The 21,228-nt window shown below is 52.9% G+C and overlaps 1 protein-coding gene across 2 annotated transcripts; it reads right to left on the bottom strand.

The window, feature by feature from the left end:
• Window positions 1–798: 798 nt before the first annotated feature.
• On the bottom strand, window positions 799–20,958 carry IPO13 (importin 13). 2 transcript variants are annotated; one of them, XM_015535371.2, is made up of 20 exons: window positions 20,075–20,958; window positions 17,620–18,356; window positions 12,325–12,465; window positions 12,074–12,215; window positions 11,799–11,965; window positions 11,471–11,591; window positions 11,237–11,384; window positions 10,635–10,816; window positions 10,528–10,554; window positions 10,200–10,346; window positions 9,897–10,040; window positions 8,468–8,548; window positions 7,534–7,671; window positions 7,247–7,343; window positions 4,225–4,277; window positions 1,937–2,003; window positions 1,790–1,848; window positions 1,538–1,627; window positions 1,060–1,241; window positions 799–971 (listed from the first exon to the last, which is right to left on the bottom strand). In XM_015535371.2, the coding sequence occupies exons 1-20, from the start codon at window positions 20,156–20,158 to the stop codon at window positions 875–877; spliced, it is 2,904 nt and encodes a 967-aa protein (XP_015390857.1). In that variant the 5' UTR covers window positions 20,159–20,958; the 3' UTR covers window positions 799–874. The 2 variants fall into 2 exon arrangements, with proteins under 2 accessions (XP_015390857.1, XP_007077381.1); XM_007077319.2 differs by having other exon boundaries at window positions 10,212–10,346; window positions 20,075–20,957.
• Between the last annotated feature and the right edge of the window lie 270 nt (window positions 20,959–21,228).

Genomic DNA, 21,228 nt, shown 5'->3' with positions numbered 1-21,228 from the left:
GTAAGGGACACCTACCAAGGGAGGAGAGCAACAGCCGCCGGGGAGCTGTCCCTGGTCCTGACTCAGCCCTGACCATCAAGATTTGGTCAGGTAGCACAGAGGTGGGAAGCTCCAGGTGTGAAGACAGCTTGAGGCCCTGCATTCCTCTTCCTCAGGGGCCTGCCATGCTTCCTCCTACACATGCTCAGCTCCACTTTCTATACCTTTCCTCAACCTTGTGCAAGTGTGGCCTCCATAACCCCATACAAGAAACCTATCCTGGGACTTAAAACCACTCTCCATTTCTTCCCTCCTAGTTGGACCCCACCCCACCTCACTTGCAGCTGAAAGCCCCAAGTCCTCTACCTGGGAAACCCTCCAGTCCCATCAGAAGTGAAAGTTCCTCTGAGCAGCCTTCCCTCACTGGTCCCATTCTCCCAGCTAAACATGGTAGCTATGGACTAGATCAGCCCTTGTTCAGACAGAACAAAGCAAGGCAGAACTAGAGGGCTAGTACTCAGCATTGCTGATTAAATAAATGTATGCATGCATGAATGCTGGGACTAATTTAATGGGTGGCAGTGGGCCGTGGGGAGGTTGCTGATACTACTGCAGGCCCACCCCAACCCAAGAGCAACAGCAGTATTATGTATGGCTCCAACCTAGGAGGCTTGGCTACAGCGGAGCACTTCCACTCTAGGAGCTAGAAGTTGGCCCCCAACTCCCTAATAAGGCCTGGATCCAAACATCCTCCCATCCTTCCCCAGGCCTTTGCCCAGTTAGGTGGTGGTGGCAGAAAAAAGGAAGCAGAGACAGCAATGCAGTGAAGATCCAGGTTTACTCTTTGGGAATAGGGAGGGGTGAGGAGGAGGTGTGGGTGGGACGGGGGCGCCTCTCAGTAGTCAGCTGTATAATCTGTGCCATGTAGCCCCCGGCACAGCAGTGTGAATTCTTTCACCATCTCCTTCACCCGCCTCTTGTTCACTCGCTCACTGAAGGGAAAGGACAGCAGGTTAGTACCGTCCACCACCACCACCCTCTCCTCTGGACCAGTGCCCAGGTGCCGCCGGCTCTGCTCACCGAAGGATCTGCTGGCTGAAGGTGTCCTTCTGTTCAGGGCTGAGGCGGGCGGAGGGAAAACCAGGTGGCTGTAGTGCCTCCTTGATCCACATGCTCAGGAGGCTGAAGCAGTGTTTGTTCAGAGCAAATAGGATGTCGGCAAAGCAGTCCATGAGGCTGCGGGAGGCCTGGCCCCCAATGGCCTGAGGGAGACGGGTTCTCAGCACACCAGGGCCTTGCCCCTTTTGCGGCAAGGGTGCCTAGCCATGCGCCACCCACTCCCAGACAGTTTCTCAGCCAAGCTGCACATGGTTAAGTGCTGCTTTTTGAGAGCCAGCTGATCCTCACAGCAACCCTAACAACTGTCAGCCATTTAACTGCTGAAGAAATAGAGTCAGCTTAGGGAACCAAAGGCTCAAGCTTCCCAGAGGGCAGCTGCCTCAGGAGTGAGGGCCACTCCACCCCCATCGAAGCCCCATCAAACACGGCTGCATCTCACCTCCAGCACTGCTACGAGCAGCACACGGCCATCCTCCTGTACCACTTTCCCCACAGGTTCTACTTCCCCACACCGAGGCAGCAGCTCTGTCTACGGAGGATGGAGAGGACTGTCAGCCTCAGTTCTTTCCCCACTCTCCCTGGGGACAAGACTTGCACACCATACCCCTACACTCTGGAGTCAGGGGCAGGACTGCGAATAGGGGCTGGGGTGCGGGGGGGGGGTGGGGTCAGGACTCAGCATGGGACTCACAAAGAAGCCACAGGAGGCCTTGACAGTAGGTGCCTCAGGGAACTTGAGGGCCAGCACAGCTGTAGGAGAGGCAGAGGCAGATCAGGCGGGGCTTAAGGATCCTCCTAAGGGGGACCCAGGCCCTCCTGTCCACCTGGCCCCACTTACCACACTGGAACACAGCTTTGACATCCAATCGTTCACACAGGAACAGATCTGGCTTCCGCTTCAGAGCCTGCAGGAGGTGGAGCTGGTAAGCCCAGCCCCAACCAGCTCCAAGGACCATCCCCCCTCCCCACCACTCACCTGCCACCCCAGGCCCCAACTTCACGCACCATAGGTACAGGCTGCCAAAATCAGCCACCCAGCCATCTCTGGGGGACCCAAACCACCCCACAGTTCAGTCAGGAGGGGAGCAGCCAGGGGATGCTACGTACATGTATGTGTACATGAATGCACAGGTGTGTGTGAGAGGTTAAGGGGGTGGTCACAATACAGAAAGCTTGGGTCCCAAGTCACTCCCTAAGCAAACGCTTTTATTTTCCCCTCCATCAAGGCCAGACCTCCTGCAGGCTCCAGGTAGCCAGCAGTGACTGCTTTGATTCAGAGGCAGTCAAAGCCCCCTGGATTTGTTAACAGGACAGCAGAAAGAAGAGATGGCAGCTGGATGTGGAGCCCAGTCCAACAGCCCCCACGTCCCACCTGCATTCCTCAGACACCCTCCAGCTTAGGAGGAGGAAAAGTAGGGTCGGAGCCTTGGAGCCATGGCCCCACCATTCAACCGGGATACCCTGAGTCCAGGCCCTTCTCAGCCACACCCAGCTCAGGAGTCAGTGCTGCCATGTGGGGGGAATGAGTACAAGGGGCAGAAAGCCCACCCCAAGTGGTGCTAGGACACGACTGGCACATCCTCAGGTCACAGGAGATGCTCTGCACAGCTCCAGCAGTTATCAAACACGGCTGCTCCCCACCAGCCCCCCAACACATACCATGTAGACCCCCAACCCTCCAGCCCCTCACATACCTTCCACTCCCGTTCATGTGCAAGCACCCCCACACTCACCCTCTCTGGAAACACCCTACTTACCCTCAAACACACCTCTATCACATCCCTTACACATACTTTCTCACATTTGCAACACACCCTGCTACATATTCACATCCCTCAAACGCCCCACATTCCCCAGTCACGTCCACATGCCCACACTTTCAAGCTACCCAGTCCTCTAGCACATGTACCCTCCTAACACACCCATCCACACACACACACACACACACACAAACGCCCTCACCCCCAAGGATGCACCCTCAGTTACCCACACACATGTCTATCCAGGCCCAGAACACACTCCCTATTCCCCCCTCCTCCTGCGCCCCACCCCCCCCACCATACTGTAAGTTCCAAGAGAGTAAGAACTATGCCTGTTTTTGTTTACCATTATACCCTCAGCACCTGGCAGAGCACCAGACATGTATCACACACTAAGTATTTGTGGACTGATTAAGCGAAGGAACACATCATTTACCCCAACCCACAGGATCCCCACCATGGTCCCCGCACTAGCCCCATGTCCCCACAGCTCACCACATGTATCTTCCACAACACACATTCCCTGTATGTCAGACATACCGACACCACAACATACACTCCTTCCCCCAAATACGCACTCTCACAGCCCCACACACACACCTCCAACACATGACACTGCTTCAAAACCCATCAATGCCTAATGCACACCAACATACAACATGCATCAGTGCACGTGCCCACACTTCAACTACACATTTTTCCCGACACAACACACGTACTACTTACAGCAGCTATGTGATTTGTTTCCAAACCAAACTAAACTGAAAACATACGAATAAGGTCCAACCCACTTACACATGCACCAAACACAAACACATCCCAACGCAGCCTCACAGTGGAGCCAGCACCCCACCTCCCAACAGCAGTACAACCTGAAGCCCAACTCCGGGCTCCACCCCAGCACATTCACCTTTGGCCCCTCCTTTCGGAGCTCCTCCCGGCCACCTCTCCAGAGCAGGTGGGGGGGTGGGGGCACTGAGGCAGGCAGTTCCCCGGCAGGAGCACGGGACAATGAACCCCAGGCCCTTCAACTCCGATCTCACCCCTGAACTTCAAGGGCACCCCAGCTACGAAGGAGCTGCCGGGCACAATTACTCCCCCTCCCCCGCCCAGGCCAGCCCAGCTCCCTCCCTTTGGGATCGCCTCTCCCTGGTCTTGGTGGAAGAATGAGCTAGTTGAGGCAAAGGGGCACTAAAGGAGGATGTTGGGTTGTCAACTTCCACGGAAACAGATGAAGAAACTCTATTCAACTGAACAGAAAAAAAATTTGTCAACAGAAAGCTAAAAATAGGCTTAAATTGAATTTCAACATAAGAGAAAGAGAAAGAGAGAGAACAGAACGTGAATGAATAAAACTAAAACACACCTGTGCCAGGAGTTGCATAAATGAATCAACAATATCAGGATGATCCCTGGGCCCTAAAATATAATAAAGATGGAACTTAAGAAAAAATTATACAAACAGCAACTCAACCTCATATAGTTATGTGGGACTGAGAGCCTGCAGGGAGACAGCGTGGGGGCACATGAGCAGCAGGAAGCAAGATAAAGAAACAAAACATACAAAAACCATGAACTGGGAGAAGCCCAACAGAAAGAGACGGCAAAGTGAAGGACGGGCCTGCCCCAGCTCCCTCCCAGGGGTCCTTCCACCTACTCCCCACTCCTCCTCAGGCCAGTCCCCCCAGTGAGCCTTTGGTGCTGAAGCAATGTTGGACTCCACAGAGCTGAAGAAACAACCCCCACTCTTGCTGCGGCCTCTGGCTGGCTGGGGTGGCCCTACACTGCCTCCTAGCACATTTCCCCAACACTAGCCATCAAAGAGGAGGGCAGGGATGGCGAGAGGTTAGTCCTTGGTAACTCCCTTGGGGGCCTGGCTGAAGGCCCTGGAAAGGCCAGGGTATCAGGGCCTGAGCAGGTGCCCCCTCACTTCCATGGCCTTAGGGCTCTTGGTCTGGCCAAGGGAAGGACTCCCTGGGGTCCACTTAAACCAGAGGACTCCTCCTTGGCTAGGGCAGAGTCCAATATGCTGTGGGGATGGCTGGGCAAGCCACCAGCGGGGCCTCGGGGAAGAAACTGTATCATGAGGCCAAAAATGAGAGCCCCACCCAGCAAAGCCCCTCCACATGGACACCGACTGAGCAGAGAGCCAGGCTCAGGGCTGAAAACCAGCTCCCACCATCTGGACACACAGAGAAAGAGGGAAACCAGTCAACATGTCACCCCATGGTGCAGTGGGAGGGCAGAGGCTGAGAAGGGAATGGCAAGACCAGGACAGCATAACAGGTAAGGGGGCCATCCTGTCCTGCAAGACAACCAGCAAGCCCAGCAAGTATGATTGGTTTTGGACACTACTCTGCCTCCAGTTCTGTTGACACCTGTGGCAAGGACAAGGCATGTGTCTAGAGCTCCTGGGCTGTTCCCCTTTCAGGAGGAGGCGCTGCACGAACATCTGCCTGATACACCACTAAGGAGCCGTGTGATCTTGTGCAAGCCACAAATGCCCAGTTTCCCCAACTGTAAAGTAGATAATTATCTCTTCCATGCTTCCTTTTCCAGGCTATGAGGAGCCACTGATAAAGCCCATCTCTTTCACATCTGAGCCCTGATTTACTCAAGTCCTGGAGAGTGAGGCCCATGCCCTCTGCCCGGGTCCCCCTACAGACAGCATGTTTGACATTCGGCAGCCACCCTGCTAGTGGCTGGCCCCAGATAGTGAGGAAGAAAGGTTCCGAGGGCAGGGAGACCTTACCCTCCTTTCTTCAATAGTGTCTGATACCTACTCTATGCTGGCCTTGTTCTGGGCACTGAGGATGCAGAGAGAAGAGGCTCGACCCTGCCCTTGAGGGGCTTAGTCTAGGGAGAGAGACACACACATGAAAGCTGATTATTGAGTATGATTGGTACTATATCAGCAGTGTGTACATGATGCAGTTTCAGCATAAAGTCAGAAGCACCCAGTTCTGCCCCAGAGAAGCTTCTAGGACTGATGCATAAGTAAGGCATGGAGGAGTAAGAGCTCACCCAGTAAAGGGCACAGGGCATTCCAGTTAGAGGATCAAATGGGACATCAAAGGGAGAGGTCAGTGTGGCTAGACTGCTGGTGTCTCAGGGACACTGGCAGAAGACACTGAGGAGTATGTAGGAGCTGCACCATGTGGGTGGGAGCAGGGTGAGAACCTGAGGCAATGGATAGCCAACGAAAGGGTTTCCAGCCAGAGAGGGAAAATACTCAGATGTGTGTTTTCTAAAGAACATTACAACTGCAGGATGCAGAATGGACTGCAGGGAAGGGCAGATGTCAGGAAAACCAGGTAGAGAACTATTGGGGCAACCCGGACACTGAGGTGTGGTCATGGAGGAAGGGGAGAGGTGGGCAGTCTGCGGGATAATCAGGAGTCAGGACCACCTAGATTTGCCCCTGACTGGATGCAAGAAGTGGGAGAGGTGGAGTTAAGGATTTAAGGGTGGCCACACTTGGTTTCTGGCTCAAGTTTCTGCTCGCTTTGCACCTACCCATGGGCCACTGGAGCAGAGGCCAGCATCATGGGACCACATAATGATGACATCAGCAGAGAGCGCTCTGGCTCCAGCTGAAACCCCTGGTAAGCCTCAAACCTGCAACCACAAATCCAGACAAGACTCATGAGGCTGGTGCAGCAGCGCTGTTTCTTTTCCAAGTTAGAAGCCTGGGTTAGACAGCAGGGGAAGCCTAGAGCCCCCTGCTCCCAGCACTCTCAGGCAGAGGGCCACAGAGAACAGGGAGCTGGGACCACAGCCAAAAGCTTTGGGCCTAAAAAGGAATAAGCCCCGATGCAGGGAAAGGAACCAGAACTCCCTGAGTACTTCATGTGCAAAAACCCCAAGCCAGGGGACCAAGAGACACTGCTTTCATACCTATAACAATCCTATCAAGTACACGAAATCTCTATTTCACAGACATGGAAACAAAGGCTCCGCAAAGGTAAGTGACTTGCCCAAGGTCACACAACTAGTTGGTGGTGATGAGCTTAGAATCTAGGTCTATCTGACTCCAAAGCCCATGCTCTTTCCACTTTTCATTATATCCCAAAGAAAAGGAGCCAGCCTAGTGTCCCAAGTCCCTCAGAGCTCTGGCCCCATCTCCCCCCACATCAAGACTGGCCCTAAGTCCAGCAGGCCAGTAGAAGACATCATTCACTCTCTTATCCACTTCAACCTACGGTGTCACTACTTGGAGGGTGACAATTGTGCTGTGCTTGATCCCCCAAGTTTCCCACCAAGTCCCATGTGCAACTCAGGGGACAGAGGAGAACAGAGTGGGCAGCTTTGGCTCCCCAATCGGGGAAGCAGAGGCAGTGGCAGTGGTGGCAGTGGCGGCAACAGCAGGGACCCTGGTCAGGACCTACCTTGTTGGAAGAGAGTGAGTGTGATGGAGGTGACGAGCAGGAAGAGGGCCTCGATTGGGGGAAAGTGGGCAGGTTCATGAGCAAAGATGTGGACCAGCTACAACAAAGCAGGGAATGCTGGTCAGCTGAGGCCCTGTCTCACCAAGAACTGGCCAGCATTCCTAGAATGCAGGTCAGGATCCCTGCCAGGACGCCATCCACCCCACTCTACCCACCACCCCATCCCTGGGTCAGACCTCTAACTAGGATGAAATTTAAAACACTGCTGCCTCAATCAGAAGGCCCACCTGTCGAGTGAGGTCAAGAGCAGAGGCCTGGGGGATGGTGCTGTACATCCGACCCAGCATCTCACACAGCTGTGGCACCATGGGGGCAAAGTCATCCAGCAGTGTCTTAACAGACTTCTCAAAGATAGCGCACACCGCCTTGGGAAAGAAGCAAAGGGGCCCAGGAAATAGACAACAGTATTATGATCATCAAACCTGCCAAGAGACTAGATCTCAATTATTCCAACCCCTAAAAAGAAGTATAATTATGTGATGTGATAGGGATTCTAATTATCATACAATGGCAATCATATTATAATCCATAAATGTGTCAAATCAACATGCTGTACACCTTAAATTTATACAATGTTAACTGTCAAATATATTTCGTTGAAAAAAAAAAGAAAAAAGGAAGAAAGCAAAGGGGTCCTGGTTAGCAGGTCACAATCACCCAGAACACAACTGAGGCTCTGCACAGAGGAGGCCTAAGGTGGGACCCTTACCTATAAGCCTGGCCTGGCCCTGCGAATCGAGAGAGGTAAATAAGCCTGACCCTCACCCTGAAAGGCAGCAGGCCAAAAGGCCTTCTCAGAGGAGCACGGGATGGAACTTTGTAACTCAAGTCTTGCTACTTACATCTCCACCATTTCCTCTCAGAGAGCAGCAATAGTAAGAAAATCCTGAATTGAAAACAGACCAAAGGCAGGTCTCTGATTACAAGTGGATCCCTGACTGTCACTCAGCCCCAACATCATAGTTCTTTGGTCAAGGACTTCCTGTGATATTGGAAAGTTCTGAATGTCTTCCCAAAACATTCCTTGTGTCTGTGAGGCAGGATTCACCTCCTTTATTTTCTCCAGACCACTGTAAGCCAAGATGGGGCAGCAACACCTTCATCCTGCTCCGTATCTAAGCAAAGTCACGATGGGGGCAGAGAGCAAGGATTGAGGCTCACCTCCACCACTTGGGCATCATTCAGCCATTTGCTCAGCACCTTCTGGATAAGCTGGAAGACCTGCTGCAACACCACAACCACCTGAAGACACAGAAGAAGTGAGGTGCCCCACCACCACTCTCACCCACCCCAGAAGGACCCGGTAGTACAAAGTTGGCCAGAAGTTCAAACCTATTACTCCAGACTGCATGTTGAGGACTCAATGGATGGGACCTTGGGGGAAGGAGTGGTGTGTTGAATCCCCCATGAATAAAGAGGATATCCTGAATTCTAGGGATCATTTTAGAGGAAGCCTCAAAGTGCAAAGCAGGGATATTATGAAGGCTTCAGAAGATTATTAACACTTTGTAACTTTTAAGAAAAATCACTCCCTATCCATTTCTGCTCAGAAAAATCCTTTCAGTATCAAAAGCCTATGGGTTAGCCCCTGCAGTGGAGATGCTGTCTCACTCAAACAGGCTTAGGGTGCAGAGCCCCAAGGGATGCACAGATATGGCAACTTATGGAGGAGCAGAGAGCAGACTGAGGTCCTGGGAGGTAAGGGAAGGCAGGACAATGACTACCACGGAAGGAGAAGGGGCTCTGTAGGAGGACGCTAGCCCAACTTTGGTCTAGAGCCAAAAGGGCAACTGAAACTAAGGTGGAGAGCTGAAGAGAGAAGCTAGGATACTGTGGCTCCCTTTTCTCCAGGAGAAACCCTGGGAACAATAATCCAAGCAGTGTCTCACATTTATACAAAATTTTACTCAAGACCACATATGCTACCCAGCATCATTCTATTGAGATAAGCAAGCCAGGTAGTCTGATGTTCATAGTTTTGAATGGGAAGCTGAGCCTTGCTCCAGATCAAACAGCTTGTAAGTGGTCACCCCAACCCCCTGTGCCTGAGCTTATCACAGTACTTATCACACTGCTTTGTGACAATCTGTTTACGTATGTTTCCTCTAGACTGGGAGCAAGTCGAAGGCAAGAACTATTACACGTAGAGCATGTAAGCATCCCCAGTGCCCACATGGGATGGTGAGGAGCCAAGTAGAAGACCCCCCGGAACTGGGGGTCAAACAGGAACTCATAATTACATCATTTATGGGGTTGAAGGATAATGTCAATGTCTCCCATGAGATGGAGGAACCACAATGACATCACCCTGGTTGGGCTGGGGACAAAGACAAATATCACCCACAAGGTTGGATGACACAATGATATCACTCCCTACAGAATGAGGCACAATGATAAGGTCATTCACAGGGTCAGCACACCAAATGCATCATGCCCCATGGGGCCAAGGGAACCATGACAATATTATCCATGAAGTTGGGGAGTAACAATGATATTCCCACAGGGTGTGTGGTAGTGTGTGTGTGTGTGTGTGTGTGTGTGTGTGTGTGTGTGTGTGTTGGGGGTGGAGGGCAATGGCAACATCACCCACGGGGTTGGGTCCCTGTGGCACTGGCAGCTTCCGGAGCTCAGGGCCTTCATGTTCATCCTCATGATGACTGACATCCAGCGTGGTGAAGAGGTTGGAGAGAAGCCCCAAGATGTGGACAATGGCCAGTTTGTTGGAAGGATTAGGCTATGGGGAGAATCAAACCAAGCTCTGGATCTCCGAGGCCCAGCTTGGCCCCCGGACCCCAGCCCTGACTGTCAACTCCAACCCCACTCCCCAACAGCCATAGCCCACACAAAGGGCAACCCACCCCTGCCTTCTGGCCACACACACACACACACACACCAGCTCACTCACTATCTCCTCTGCCAGCTTCTCCAGCTGCTGGATATAGGGTGAGATAAGGGAGTGCAGGTTCTTAAGGATCTCCTCCACCTGCAGGGCTGACAGCAGGAAGCCCAGTGCCTGCATCAGCCACATGCACTGGCTTGTCTGTGGGGCAGAACATGGAAAGTCAATCCTGGACACATCTGGATGTGGGCAGGAAGAATAAACCTCTTGGGGAAGCTTCCAAGAACAGAGAATAAAAGACAACGGGTAGGAAAAGGCAGAAGAGGATTTCTGCAGATTCCCATAATATCCCCAAGGACCCCCTAGAAACTTCTGGGCTCACCTTGTGGATCTGTTTCATCAACACATCCTGGAGATAAACAGAAGGAATTTGGTATCAGCACAGGGCAGTGTGCCCTGAGACCCAGCCCAACCCTAGCTCACGCATACCTGGGAGACAGCCACAATGTTAGCAGCATAGGGTGGCAGGTCATACTTGCATTCTCGGCAGATCTTCTTGAGGGTGGACACTGAAGAGACCGAGAGCTCAGGATTGCCTAGGGCATGCAGTACGAGGGGCAGAACACTGTTGATCATGACGGGGTGGTCAGCCAGCCATTCAGACAGAGCTCCTGGGGGAAGAAGGGAGAGGGGAGGATATCTGAGGCAGGCCAGGCTGGCTTTGTACCATGTCCCTGAGAGGCAGGCAGAGCTTCTGGCAGATCAAATTACAGCCCTAGAGCTGAATAGGCAAATATGCATGCACATGCTCAAACAGGAGCCTTATAGCTGAGAAGCAGGAAGAAGTTACTCAGAAGAGGTCTAGCACTGCTGTTACATTGACAGCAAATTAGCTTCACTGAATTGCAGCTCAGAACACTGTAGGAAGGACCCCTAGATGTGCCAGGACAGCCAGTTGGCTACAATGCTGATTGTGTGTGTGGGCATGTGTGTCTCTCCCATTTTGGACAGGAACCAGCAGGCCAACTATAGCTGGGGATGGGGTGCCTGTGGCTCTGGAAATGTGCTCATGGGTGTGTGCCAGGTCTCACCAATGGTGAACATGACAGTATCCGCCAGCTGCACGTTGCTGATGCTGATCCGTGGAATGAGGCCAATGAGCCCAGGCACCACATCAGAATAATTGACATCGATGGTCTCTGCGATGGATTGGAAGCCATAGAGCAGGGCCTCTGTGTGCTGAGGAAAGAGGGTGCCACTGGCTTGGCTGAGGAGGAGGGTGTGACAGTTCTGGGAGGGCTGAGGGAATCAGGCTTGGGAGGTACCTGCCAGGAGTAGGGCTCCTCTGAGCTGGTGAGCAAACGGCCCAGCTTGTCATAGAGGTTGCTGAGCAGCTCGGCCCCCAGCATCTCATACACATACATGAGCGTATCTGAGATGTCCACCCTAAGAAGTAGACGAAGACCTTATACACTGCCCGGATCCTGCTCCCAAGCCCAGGAGCCCACCCCAGCTCCCTCACAACTGCAAAAGTGCCTAGAGAATAGAGAAAGGAACCTCAGGATTCAAGAGGCCTGGTCTTGGGCTCCTCCCCTCATTGCCTTCATTATTTCAGGACTCTATTTAGAGGTAGGATTGGCCTGCTACCATCACCTGTAAATTCGGAACTGCTCCTTCTCATCTGAGGACCAGAATCCATATTCCTCATCAGAAGGAAACTGGGCCTTGTGCAGAAGCACATCCACCAGCTGGAAGTAGACCGGCCGGTACACCTGCTGGTACACAGCCTGCTTCTCTGCCTCAAAGGACAGAATGTCATCCTGAGAGAGCCAGGGAAGAAAGTTAGCCACCTCAGCACCAGGCCCAGAAGCCCATGATCTACCTTCTGTCATTACAGCCCAATTCTACTAGAGGTCACATAGACACACCTGCAACGTGTACCAGAAGGTGAGGGTCAGGGAACTGGTGGTCTCATTGACAGGATAGTGGCCAGGGATGCCGGTGCAGAACATAATCATGTTGACAAGGGCCAGGAAGCTCTGCCAGTGCTCCACTTGGTCCAGCAAGGCCCTTGGAAGGAGGAGGTATAGTAAGGTCATTCCCCCTCCCCCAACAGGGCTCCAAAACCACACCTCTTAGAGGGCCCTGCTATCCCACCCCCAGCTGCCCAACTGCTCACCGGGAGTGGTTCTCGCCCAGGGCCACAGCAATGCGACAGATGCCATGGGAGGTCTCCATGTCCCCATTCTGCACTGCCTGTCGCAGTTGATCTTGCAATCCCAGCACCAGCGGGATGAGTTTGAGGAGTGTGTTCACATACCTGGAGGCATGAGGTAAGGAGACCCATCAGAGCTGTCTACCCATCCCCCACCAGCTTTGAGAGAAAGGCATATTCTCCCTGTCTTCCATCAAAGCTCACTCCCCACAACAAACCCAAAGCAAAAAAGAGGTCAGGGCCTACATCGTAGCTTTGATGCTGCCCATGTTGAGAAGAACCTTCGGTCAGAGACTTCCAGGAGAACTCTGAGAAGGAAGTATGAGGTCAGTGTTACAGGTTAAATTGTGTCCTCTAATTGGACTTACAGTTGGTGCTGGTATGAGTTAAGACTTCTGGGGAAGTTGGGATGAGATGCATGTATTTTGCATGTGGGAAGGACATATTTTGGAGGGGCCAGGGGGCAGCCTGTTATGGGCTGAGTTGTATCCACCAAGAAGATGTGCTGAAGTCCTAATCTCCAATACCTCAGAATGTAATCTTATTTCAAAACAGTGTCATTGCAGATGAGATCACAGAGTGGGGGGGGAGCTCTACTACAATACAATGGATGTCCTTATAAGACAACCATGTGAAGACAGAGGCTCATAGGGAGAATGACATGTGATGACAAAGGCAGAGATTGGAGTCATGCAACTTAAAGCCAAGGACCACCACAGATTGCCAGCAAACAAACAGAAGCTAGGAAGAGGTGAGGAAGGATTCTCCTCCGGGTTTTTAGAGGAAACCGACACCTTGATTTTGGACCCCCAGCCTCTGCAACTATGAGACAATAAATTTCTGTTGTTTAAAGCTGCCCAGTGTGGGGTACTTTATTACAGCCCCTCCAGAAAACTAATATAGACAGTGTTAAGGGAGACTGAACAGGATGAGTGACAGAGGAGTTAATACAGGCTCAGGAGCCCTGATAAAGACTTCAGAAGGCACCGACAGCATCAGTCCCCACCTTCCATTCCACTCCCTACCACCAGATCCTAATTCCTATGTACTCTGGTGGCAGTATGAAGGGACAGCAATAGATGATGAACTAGGAGACAGCTAAGAGGAAAAATGGACAGGACTTGATGACTGACTGAATATGACAATGGGGAAGAGTCAAGGACAACTCTCAGGTTATTGACTAAACAACTAAGTAGATGGTGGAGCTATTTACTGAGGCCAGGAGGGGTGGGTAGAGGGGAATAGTAATAAATTTAATGGGAGGCCAGAAGGCGATAAGTTCAGTGTTAGGCATGTTGAATCAGAGGTACCTGGTGAGATATGCAAACAGAGGTGTCCAGAGAGTTGGATATAAAAACCTGAAGCCCAAGGGAGAAGTTAGAGCAAGAGACATAGTCATCAGCAAACAGCTGGTAACTGAAGCTATGGGAGCAGATGAGCACTGCCCAGGAAGAAAGCAGTGAATGAGAGAAAAGAAGGTGCAAGTCAGAGTCCTGAAGCACAATGATCCTTAAAGGGGAGCAGGGGACACACAGTATACAAAGGAGACTGAGAATGCTAGCTCTATCTCACTGGACCCCTCCCCAGCAGCCTGCTGTGGAGATCAGACTAATCACATGAAGTGATACTCTCAGAGGGAATCAGATGCTTGAGACCCCTCTGCTACCAATCATAGTGTCACCATAGCAATCTATGGAGAGGTAGGAGGTTGAGAGTCCAGAGGAGTTCTATTTGCATTTGCCCTAAGCAGGCTGCTAGGCAGGTAGTCTCAATCTCAGGGGTAAGATGAAAACAAGGGGCAACCAGCCCAGATGTCAGCTTTCTCCAAATCCTCATTCTGGTTGGACAAGGTATCCATACCAGAATACTCCCAACCCAGAGACAGCCCTAGAGGGCTCTGCCTGGAAACAGCTGGGATAGCTTCAGTCTCATGACCCTGACACAGGCTGCACCACCAGACAATGGGCACCTTCAGGCCAGACTCTGGCACAGAGAGCAGGGACAGGGCCAAAGTCATGGCGTGTGAGCTTACCAGCAGCTGAGATGGGGGCAGGAGATAGTGCCCTGTCCCCAAAGTGTCCCCACCAAGGCTCCCTCACACCTGCCAAAGTTCATGTACACAGCAGGTACTCAATCTTCACTGAGTTCTTAATTGGTCACATTTGAGCTGCATAATAGGCTAAGTCACAGACAAGTCCAGAAGGGCTCAGAGTATAACTCAAGGTCATATAGCAACTTTGAGACAAATTCCAGGCTGAGGTAGCCTCTTCTGCTGCAGGACTGCTCTTTCAGAGCCCTACCTGAATTTTCCCCAAAGGATCTATGCAAATCTCAGCCCATATCTCAAATTCTAACTGATGGGAGCCCCCAAGAACTTGTCTAGTTCACCTTCTCTCCTCCCCCAGCCCCCAGTGAAAGCTTTTCCAGGACTAAAAACATATTTCAGGAAAAAGAAAATTGAGGGAGAGAGAGTCAGGCAAGCAGCAGCAGCTGTGGAAGAGTGGGAAAGAGAGGACCTGAGTGCAAGCTCAGCCAAGGGGACAGCCAATATTAGGACACCTGGGGAAGGCAGTGGCTGGATAACCCAAGAGGCAAAACCACAGGTGACTTTCTCAAGCCAAAGTCTAAGAAGCTAGACTAGACAGAGCAAGACCCAAACTCTGACACTAGGCTGGTGCAGCACCCCGGTGGGGGAAACCCTTGTTTAGATTTCCCACCACCTGGGCACCTATTCCTGAGAACTATGCACACAGAAGAGCAGGTCTGAGGCTTCCAGAGGTTTCTAGGTTTGGGAGAGGGAGATAGAGAGGATGTCTTTAAGCCCATGGCTGAGACTGGGTTCAAGAGGCCTAGTTCTGTTGGTCAGCTCAAGCTGCCGGGGCAGGGCTGCTGGGACTTGCTGGCTGCCACTCACACTGAGCTCAGCCCAGACCTGCAATTAGAGCTCAGGGAGGAGAGCTGAGAAAATGGGGAGAGTTGCTAAGCAACCATGGGGGCTGCAGCCAATGGGCGCTCAGGAGGCTGTGGGTTCCCTCACTGGCTCCTTGTTCGCTCATTCGTTCAGAAGAGAAGAGGCATCAATTACCTGCCAAAGCCCTGGAGACCGGCTGGGCGGGTAAACCTGGGTGTATCCAAGGACACCCCACATCACCCATGCACTGGCCCTGGCCAATTCCCTTTAGCTACCAACTGTCTGAGTGCAGCCGGCACTCGAGCTTCAAGCTGCCAAGAAAGGCTAGTCCTGGGACTTGATACCCACTTTGAGTTGGAAAACCTGGGAAACCATGGGAAAGATACACTAACTGCCAATGCAAAACGATACCAAATACTAACAACTGCCTTTTATGGGGCGTGCAAGAACCAGGCTAAGCCTTTCATAGACATTTTCTTCTTTAATCCTATTAATATCAAAATATCCTTTATAGAATACCAGGGGCAGACCCTGTGCACATTGTCCTATTTAAGCCTTTACAACTCTCTCAGGTTAATATGATCACACCCATTTTACTGATGAGGAAACTGAGGCTTAAAAGCGACTTATCCAAGGTATCAGACCTAGTAAACAGACCATCTGGGATTCAAACTCAGACATGACTAATGCCAAGGCTAGAGCCATTAACCACTCTCTGATGCCATCTCTTTCAATGTTTTTCCCCTCCAAGTCTGCTAAGGGTTTCTAAAGTCCTACCTCTGAAGTGTTAGTGTCTCCAGTCTTGCCATGGCCAATCCAACTTATACCAAACATCTCATTATGGCATTTTCTCTACTTGAAATTCTTTAATATCTTTACATCATCCTCAGGATGAAGACCAAAATCTTAAGCCTGGCTGACAAAGGTCTTACATAATCTGGGCCCAGACCTCCCACAACTGGTCCTTAAATCCTGCTGTTTAATCACCACCACTCACCAGGCTTTCTCAACACCCTTTCTTTGCTAAGGCTCTTTAAAGCACACTTCCTCTGGGAAGCCTTTCACAGTCCTAAGACCAGGTTAAATGCCTCCTCTGGGCTCGTACAGTCCCCCCACCATTTTCTCTATCATAGCGTTCATCTCGTTGACCACATTTGCCCCTCCATGTGTCTGTTAGACTGTGAGCTCCTGGCTTGCTGAAGTCAACCCATTCATCTTTACGCACCTGGTGCTCAGCACAGGGCCCAAGACACAAAGAGGCACGCAACAAACATTTGCTGCACAAACACCTCGCTACACTCACCTTCCTTCAAGTCCTTAAAGGTACTATGGTGCTACGCACCAGGGGCCTTTGCCCCTGCTATAGTTCCTGAAGCCTGGAGCGCTCTCTCTTCCCCTGAACTCCCCCACCCTGCTCCCACCTCTCAGGCAACTCCTACTTTTCATCTGTTCAAAAAACACCGAATGCTACCAAATGCTGCCAGGCACAATGTGACAAAATAAAATGATTCAGTGTCTGTCCTCACAGAGCTGAGAGACCAATGAGGAGACATACATTAATTTATGATGAAACTGTGTTACAGGCTAAGAAGGAAAAACACTAGAAGCTCTGAGATACAATAATAGAGTAGACCAAACTTAGTCTTAAAAATCATTGAGGGCTTTCCTAAGATAATGAAATTTCAGTTGAGGTAGAGATGATGTGCCAAGTACCTGTGATGGTTCAGAAGCTAGAAGGAGCATGGAACATTCAAGCAACTGAAAAGACTGTATGAGAGTGGAGAAAGGAGCATGACATGAGAAGAGGTTAGAGATGCCATGCTGTGCAGCACCTTGTGGATCACGTTAAGGATTCTGAACTTCATCCTAAGAGCTGCAAAAAGCCACTGAAGGGTTCTGAGCAGAAAGGACAAATTGGATCCTCCTTTTCAAAAGATCACTCTAGCTGCTCGGTGGACAATACGGGTACAGGAGTAAAAACCAGGGGACTAGTGAAAAATCTCTGCAATCATTTGGGGAGAGAGATGATGACAGCTCGGACTAGGGTGGTGGCAGTGGAGATGGGAAAAATAGATTTGCAATGTGGTCAGGAGCAGAACAGCCAGGACATGGTGACTGATTGAGAGAAAGAGAAGAAAGAGTCAAATATTTTAACTGAATAATTTGTTGGATGATTAGTTGTGTCTCCCTCTCTGAACCATAAGGACAAGGACCATGTCTTGTTTGCCTCCTTGTGTATCTCCAGCACAGGACCAGGTATGCAGTAGGCACTCAATTCGTGTTTATTGAACAGATAGATGGAAGGCCAATCAAACTGTTCTTTTCTGGGAAGATGGGGACCAGCTCACCTCTGGGCATCAGGCTGTGAAATGGCATTGACAATGGCCTCCACACTGCTGTCGAAGAGCTCCGAGTCCTGCAGAGCAGCAAAGGCAGCCTGAATAAGCGCCTCACAGTCCTGCAGTGGCACCTCCAGCTGCACCCAGCTGGAAAAGCACTTGAGCACCTTCTGACGCACACAGCTGGGTGAGCTGGGCTGCTGTAGCAGCTGCTCTAGCAACGGGAAGACAGCCCCGCACTCCACTGCCAGGCTGGCCCGCACCAGGCCTTTGCGATACTGGGGCAGGCGGCTCGTCTGGAACTCCTCCGGCAGCACTGTCAGCAGCTCTAGTAGGGCCAGGCAGCGGCCCTGACCATCCACCGGTGAGTCCTCAGCCTGGAAGAGCCGTACCATATCTGCCACAGCACACGGCCAAGCATCAGGCATCATGCTGAGAGCCAGGGAGGCCAGTGCCACGCACAGCCGAGTCAGCACGATCTTGGAGCCACTAGCAAAGTGGGTGATCTGGGTGAAGAGCTGTGCCTTTAGACTTTCATACTGGTCAGTGGGGATGTCACTCCAGTAGCGAGAGATCTTGATGTGCAGGGCACTGGCCCCAAAGTACTGGATCTCAGGCACCTTGTCGGGCTGCAGTAGCTGCCAGCTGAAGTGCCAGGCCTGTGGGGAGACCTGGGCCTGCATCAGCCACTTCTGAGCCAGGTTCTTGTTCTCAATGTTGGGATCGTAGTAGAGCTGGTGCAGCGCCTGCAGGACAGCACAGGACTGAGCAGGTGTTGGCCACTCTGGATCCCGTCAGAGCCCAGAACTTGGTCTTGCAAATCTGCTCTCTCTTTCTGACTGAGGGGCTGAGCAGGTAGAGCTCACTGTTTCCTGAGCCGAGGATCCTACTGATACCCGGAAAGCCTGAACTCTGCCCATGCTCTACCATGTTGTCATCATAGCCAAACATTAGGGGTTCAGAAAGTGAACCTTCACAGGAAAGCAGAAAGAGGCTGAGCTCCCCAAAGGGGAGGCATTTGAGGTAAAGGACAAGGCCCAGGTTGAAGGAATGGCTCCACAGGGATAAAGCTAAGCCTGAGAAGAGCATGGAACAGCCTGAAGGGCCCTGACCCTCCCAGGCACAGCTGGTCCCATCAACTCCAAAGGTTCTATTCAGCTCCCCCAGGATCATCCCTCGGTCACTCCAGATGCTGGCACCAAAGCCATTGTGAAATCTGAGCACGACTAAGGCTTTGCCAGGCAGCCTTAGGCCAGAGGCATACTGGAGGGGAGGGTGAGAACACCCCCCAGAGAGCGCATGTGAGGGTCCAAAAAGCTGGTCAAGAAGTCTTGGCTGGCAGCCCTGGCAAATGCCTTGCCTGGAGCTCTCAACTCGCCAAATCCCCAGGGTCCCAATTCCACAGGGACTTCACACAGTAAGAAAACAGTGGTTCGTCTCCCTGGTTGCACATGGAAGTGTGTGCCACCATGCCAACAGCACCCAGCCCCGGGGGGTGGAAGAGTGAGGTCAGGACTCTGACCCCCTAAGCAAGCTCCATCCAAGTAGACTTAGCCCTATTTGTACCTCTGACAGCAGCTTATATTTACAGTCCCTTGTTTGGCTCCTCAGGGATGCTGAATTCAGCAGGCAAAGAAGCAGCAGGGATGGATTTTCACCATTTGGTATGGCAAAAGGGGCTCAAAAATAACAAATGAATATCTGCGACCATTCCTTGCTTTCCATCTCCCCATTCAACCCAGCAGGGAGGCATTTCTGCATCCCAGGCCTCAGGGGCAGAACCCAGAAAAGAACCAGAGAAGCAGTTCAAAAAAGATGGGCTGGGCTGTGGGAGAGCCTGGGAAGACCGTGGCAGGAAGCTATGTGGACAGGTGAGCAGAGAAGGATCCTGAGGCTGCCAGCAGGACCGGATCCCTTAGATCCATTACCAGAGAGAGGGGGTTAGCCCTTCCTGCCTGCTCGGGACTCGTCTGGCCTCCATCCAATACAAGAAGGATCCTTCCCTAAGAAAGAGTGTAAACATAACCCAGACTGTTTCAGTTCCAGGTTATTTTCTGAGCCCCTGGGTCACAAAACAGGTCCAGTATGGCTCAGCATCTGTATGGTTCCCGAGGGCTGAGCTGTAGGTCTCCTGGATTCCTGGTTTCTTACTGCACTGCTTATGCAGTACCCACGGAGCTGGAGAATAGCCAATCCGGCCGGAGGTCTAGGCTATCAGCACCCTGAAGGGACCAGCCCAAGACCCTAGAGTATCCAAAGAGAACCCATGTCTAAGGAAAGCCAAAAATAGCCCATTAGGACACCATAACACTGCTGTCCACGCCTGCCCAGAGAGACAGCAAATGCCAGGTGCTCTGGGGGCACCATCCCAGCAGGCACCCAGCCCAGGCCTGGGCTCTGGCATTAATGTCAGTCCCCAGAACTTCTGCTCTGTCACCGGTATGCCCACCCCGGGCCCTCATACCTTCTCCACGTTCTCCACAGTGAAGTCCAAGGCTGGTGCTGCTCCAGCCCCTGCAGCCCCAGGCTGCTCCTCCCGCCGCTCCATCTTTGCTCCCTCCCCAGCAGGGAGGTGGACCCTGACCTGTCTCCTGCCCCAGCCCCTTGGCTGCTGGCCCCGTGCTAGACCCCAGCTTGGGTGCCCAGGGAGCGGTGGGGTGACAGGGGGCCCAGGGCGGGCATGGCTGCCGAGGCCTCCCCACCTCGGATGGGGATGGGGGGCTTGCCAGAGGCCAAAAGGAGTGCTCTTAGGAGGAGACCAACTGAGGGGGACTCTGAGGAGGGAGCCGTCAGTGAAGAGTTCACAGGCGGGGGTCCTGGTGGTAGGTCACGGCTCTGTCCCCAGACTCTCTGAGGAGGGAGTCACAGGGAAGGCAGGCCTGTGGGGGAAACCGAGCCCCTGGCCCGTGAGAGGTCACAGGGTCGATGGCCTGTACCCACAACACCCTGGTCTGAGTGCGCTCTCGGGTCCTACGAGGAGGTCACGGGGTGGGGGGTGACGAGGGAGAGAGCCCTTCGCGGGTTACGGAGGCGTCCGACGAGGCGCAGGGGTGCAGCTTCGCGAGTCTGGGGCGAAGAGTCCGTAGAGTTGAGGGGCTGTGGCAGATCCCCTCCGGCCGGCCTGGCCCGCGCTCTTCTCACCGCCCGGCTCCGGCCCCGCTACTGCCGCTGCCGCCGCCCCAGTGACTGACAGACGAGCCGGCCCGGCCGGGACGGGGCGGGGACCTCAGCGAGGCGCGGGCTGCCCCGAGCGCCTGTCCCCGGCACCGCCGACTCCGGCGCCGCCCTGCCCCTGAGCCTGCCCTGGCCCGGCCCGGCCCGGCACAGCCCGGCCAGGCACAGCGGAACTGCGCGGAAACTCATTCCGGGTCCCTGGCCCTGTCCTCGCGCCGGCCCGCGCGCCCCCGGAGCAGGCGACGGAGCGGCGCGCCGCTCGAGGCCCCCGCTGAGCCAAGGCCCCGCCGCTGTGCACCCTGGGAAACGTAGTCCGTATTGCGCCTAGCGGGAGGGCGGCGCCTTGCGGCGGAGGTCGGGAGCACGTGGGCTGGGGACCCGCCGAACTCCGCCAGCCCCAGACGTTCTGCGGGCGACCGGGACAGACTCGCGGGTGGCGCTGAT

Source organism: Panthera tigris, chromosome C1 (assembly GCF_018350195.1).
Source record: "Panthera tigris isolate Pti1 chromosome C1, P.tigris_Pti1_mat1.1, whole genome shotgun sequence".
Taxonomy (NCBI): Eukaryota; Metazoa; Chordata; class Mammalia; order Carnivora; family Felidae; genus Panthera; species Panthera tigris.
This window is presented reverse-complemented; position numbering and strand designations above follow the sequence as displayed.